Here is a 3,500-nt window from a genome sequence, read left to right on the forward strand (position 1 = left end):
CAACAAAGAATCATCGGCCAAAAGTTGTTTGCACGAATGCGCCTGCGCATAAGTTGCATCTCCAAAGGCCATTTAGATTCTAGAATGTTGAGGAAGTCTGCTCCGGCGGAAGAATACCTGAGAGTTTCGTTCACTGTATGTGAGTCAACCTTTTCCACAATTCGCGGTTTTTTTCATCCGTTATGTAGCGTGGGACTTCAGGAAGTCAGCAGTATTCGACGTTCGACAGGATGTAGCGACGGCACACGTCAGTTCTGAAATATGCAGATATACGGGCTGGTATTAATGAATCCACACGGTATACACAGCACACATGCGCACAGGTTGGGTAGTACAGGGAAGAAGACCGGAGTGTAGCAACAACGCACGTGTATTAACCCGAACCGAAACCGGAAGAAGAGGGTGTACAAGGTTGGGTCAAGGTCAGTTAGGGGGTGTACAAGCGGGATACTCTTCCCTGTCCAGGGCCCGTGGTGCCTCGTCCGTGGTACCTGTAATAGGAGAAGAGAGGGAGGGAGAGGCGCACATAATGTCATATGATAGGCATACAAGCAGGTACAGTCGGGTTTCAAATGCGTTACAGTTAAGGTATTCAAAGTCGGCGGTGTTTATTCACCTGGAGATTTAGTTCACTTAAACAAGTCGCCATAGTAAAGGATTTTGAATAATACAGGAGCATGTACATTATACATAGACATTCTACACTATGAAGTGGCAAGTCTGAAGATGCCGTAGATTTCGAGAAATCAGTCTCATTGTGCGAATAGCCAGCGGCCATTTCTGTAAATAAATTTATTTCTGCCATATTTCTGCTTGAATATACAGATGCGGAAGTGTGTCGTTCCACACAAAGAATCGTTGTTCAGACCGTCGTTATCGTCTCATTGTGCGAATAGCCAGCGGCCATTTCTGTGCATAAATTTATTTCTGCCATATTTCTGCTTGAATATACAGATGCGGAAGTGTGTCGTTCCACACAAAGAATCGTTGTTCAGAGCAACCGTCGTTATCTAAATACTCTCTGATCTCCCTTAATTTCTTTAAGAATATATAGCTTTTACTCCTAGAGTTCTGGCTGACTGGTGAAGGGTCTCAACAATCAAAATAAAGCAGCGTCTGGTAACATTTTCTGGCGGCAAAATCGCAATTTATAGATAGTGTGAAAACGCAGGCTTCTTGCATGGCACGGAAATCTTCCACCTGACGTTAAAGACAGACATGCTCAAACTAGGGCGGCAACAATTAGAAAACATTTTTAGTGACTGAAAATCTCGAAGGGCAAGCAGAAACTGCTAAAAGATTCCCTGGTGAGATCACGACCCCTCAAGCTGACTGTGCTCTGCAATCTGTTTGCGTGCATGACTAGCATTCCACTCAGGTCACATGACGGCTAGCCAAATTGCGAGACTCCCTGTGCTTTGTTGATACTGGATAGCCGAGCGGAACTTAATCTTGTGAGCGAACAAAAAGTGGTCTATCCCGCGAAATTAAAAATGGTCGGTATTGTAGTGTTCCTGATGCACGTGTTATGCTAAACAGGAGGTTAGAGCCGATATCTATCTTCCACAGATTAATTGCGATGGAGTATACACTAAAAACACGTTAGTTGCATGTGTTTCTTCGACATTTAATATCTTATGGACTGGTGTGGTTGGTGCAATATACTGCTTTCTGGCGAAGATTTGTACGGCAAAATTGCTTTTCAGCGATTTCGAAGATAGCACTTATCCGCATTTGTGAGAAAGTCTTCCGCAAATATAGAGCCGAACTCCCAAGCACACTATTAACATTGTAAGTTGGCATTTTCGGCGGTGGACGCGCTCGTTCTGTGAGCAAAAGCAGCCCGGTATATTTCAACTACACTCCGCTGTAACTCAGGCGGCGCCCATTTATATTTCGGCAGAACCAAATTCCCTGATTAGTCGTCTGTTTCCGGATAGTTGGTCACCTGAAGGCCAAATCAATATGATATTACTTTAAAAAGATTCCTCTAGTCGGCTGGTTCTTGTGAGGATCCTTGTACTAGAGTTCCAGTGAACGGGCGCAGTTCTTTTGCTCTAACAACGCCTCCTGATTTCAAAAAGCATTGGCCGATAAGTGAAAAAGCGTCACGCCTAATAAACTGGAGTCGAAGCCCGTGTTTATATTGGACGTGCGTCACTGACCGCCGAGGCGTTTTACGACTCGCAGCAAAGCAAATTCGCTGCAACCACGGATCGTATCGACAAGCTCTGGGATAGTGCAAACTGCTTCCGATCCTGGAGGGCTCACTTCCAAGTCCAAGGTAATCTTTCCAATGATACCGCGCTGCGGTTCTCACCCTCCCGAAATAATTAGGATCAAGCGTCCCAACCAGCCCAAGGTTTTTAGCGCACCGAGAGTTCCTCTGAAAGCGTATGCCCGAGCAAACCTATCAGCGTCCTCGTCATATGCACTCTTGTCAAAGCGAAACTACGAATAGCCTCTAACCGATTTGGTCTTCACGATGGAGGACATTCGTCAACTCTCGCACAAGGTCAACACATTCTGCGCGTTGGGGCCCGACGAGGTCCATCCAAGGATCCTGAAGGAAACGTCCTCCACACTGGCAAACCATTTACACATGGTGTTTCGTCAGTCGCTTGATGAAGGCCGCCTTCCCTCTGCTTGCAAGAAAGCAACTGTCACGCCAATCCAGCGAGCAGCTACGAGAATGATTGCCAGCCTCATATCCGTGGACTACGAAACGCGTCACCTCATAATTGATCTCTTTCCCCTGGAGTACCGTCGCCTCCGAGGGGACCTAATTCTTACCTACGCCCTGTTCGAACAAAGCTTGGCAAACAGGTTTTTTACCGTTGACCCAGCAAACACCCGGCGGGGACATAGTAAGAAAATCTTCAAGCTCAGGGCACACACATTCATTAGACAGAACTTTTTTTCATTTCGGGTAGTAGCTGCATGGAATGACCTTCCTCCGACGGTTGTACACGCTCCTTCTCGAACCCAATTTAAAGCACTATTAGACATTTATTTATGCGAATCCTCGCGCTGGCGAGCATACTGCCCCGCGCTGAGAACATAACGAGCAGTGCTACACCCTTTTTTCACTTGTGCCTTTCAGGTGAACGACAGCCACTGACCGAGAAGAACAAAACCGACCCGGGAAACTTGGGCAAAAGCCTCGATCCTGTGTATCAATCCGTGAATCCGTGAATCCGTGAAAGCCGAACTAACGGCCGTGCAGCACCACACGGAACTTACTGTGATGAAAAGAAATCGTCCAAAATTCTCACTCAGCTGGCTTTGAATGATGCGGATTGATATCAGGGATCTGGTCACGTAACCGGTGTGCAGCGATCAACATACAGAGATACCTGCTAAAGCAAGGTGTCGATGACGTATATAAGTGCCTTTAGTGTCACAACCGTTTCCAATGACAAAAGACGTGTTTGGATGCTCAGCAGAATCAAGCCCAAATTGTTTTCGCCGAAGCAATGGGGTTTTCGAATTTGCAACAC

The 3,500-nt window shown here is 46.5% G+C and overlaps 1 protein-coding gene across 1 annotated transcript in view; it reads left to right on the top strand.

Moving 5' to 3' along the window:
* The window catches only part of T265_09406 (hypothetical protein), a gene marked incomplete at both ends in the record, with an annotated part of 5,004 nt that extends 2,536 nt beyond the window's left edge, over nt 1–2,468 (top strand). Inside the window, one exon of the mRNA XM_009175453.1 lies at nt 2,394–2,468. Coding sequence (XP_009173717.1) covers nt 2,394–2,468 — 75 coding nt within the window. The remainder of the gene's footprint in view (nt 1–2,393) is intronic.
* Between the last annotated feature and the right edge of the window lie 1,032 nt (nt 2,469–3,500).

The sequence above is a fragment of the Opisthorchis viverrini genome (assembly GCF_000715545.1).
Source record: "Opisthorchis viverrini unplaced genomic scaffold opera_v5_276, whole genome shotgun sequence".
NCBI classification, from domain to species: Eukaryota; Metazoa; Platyhelminthes; class Trematoda; order Opisthorchiida; family Opisthorchiidae; genus Opisthorchis; species Opisthorchis viverrini.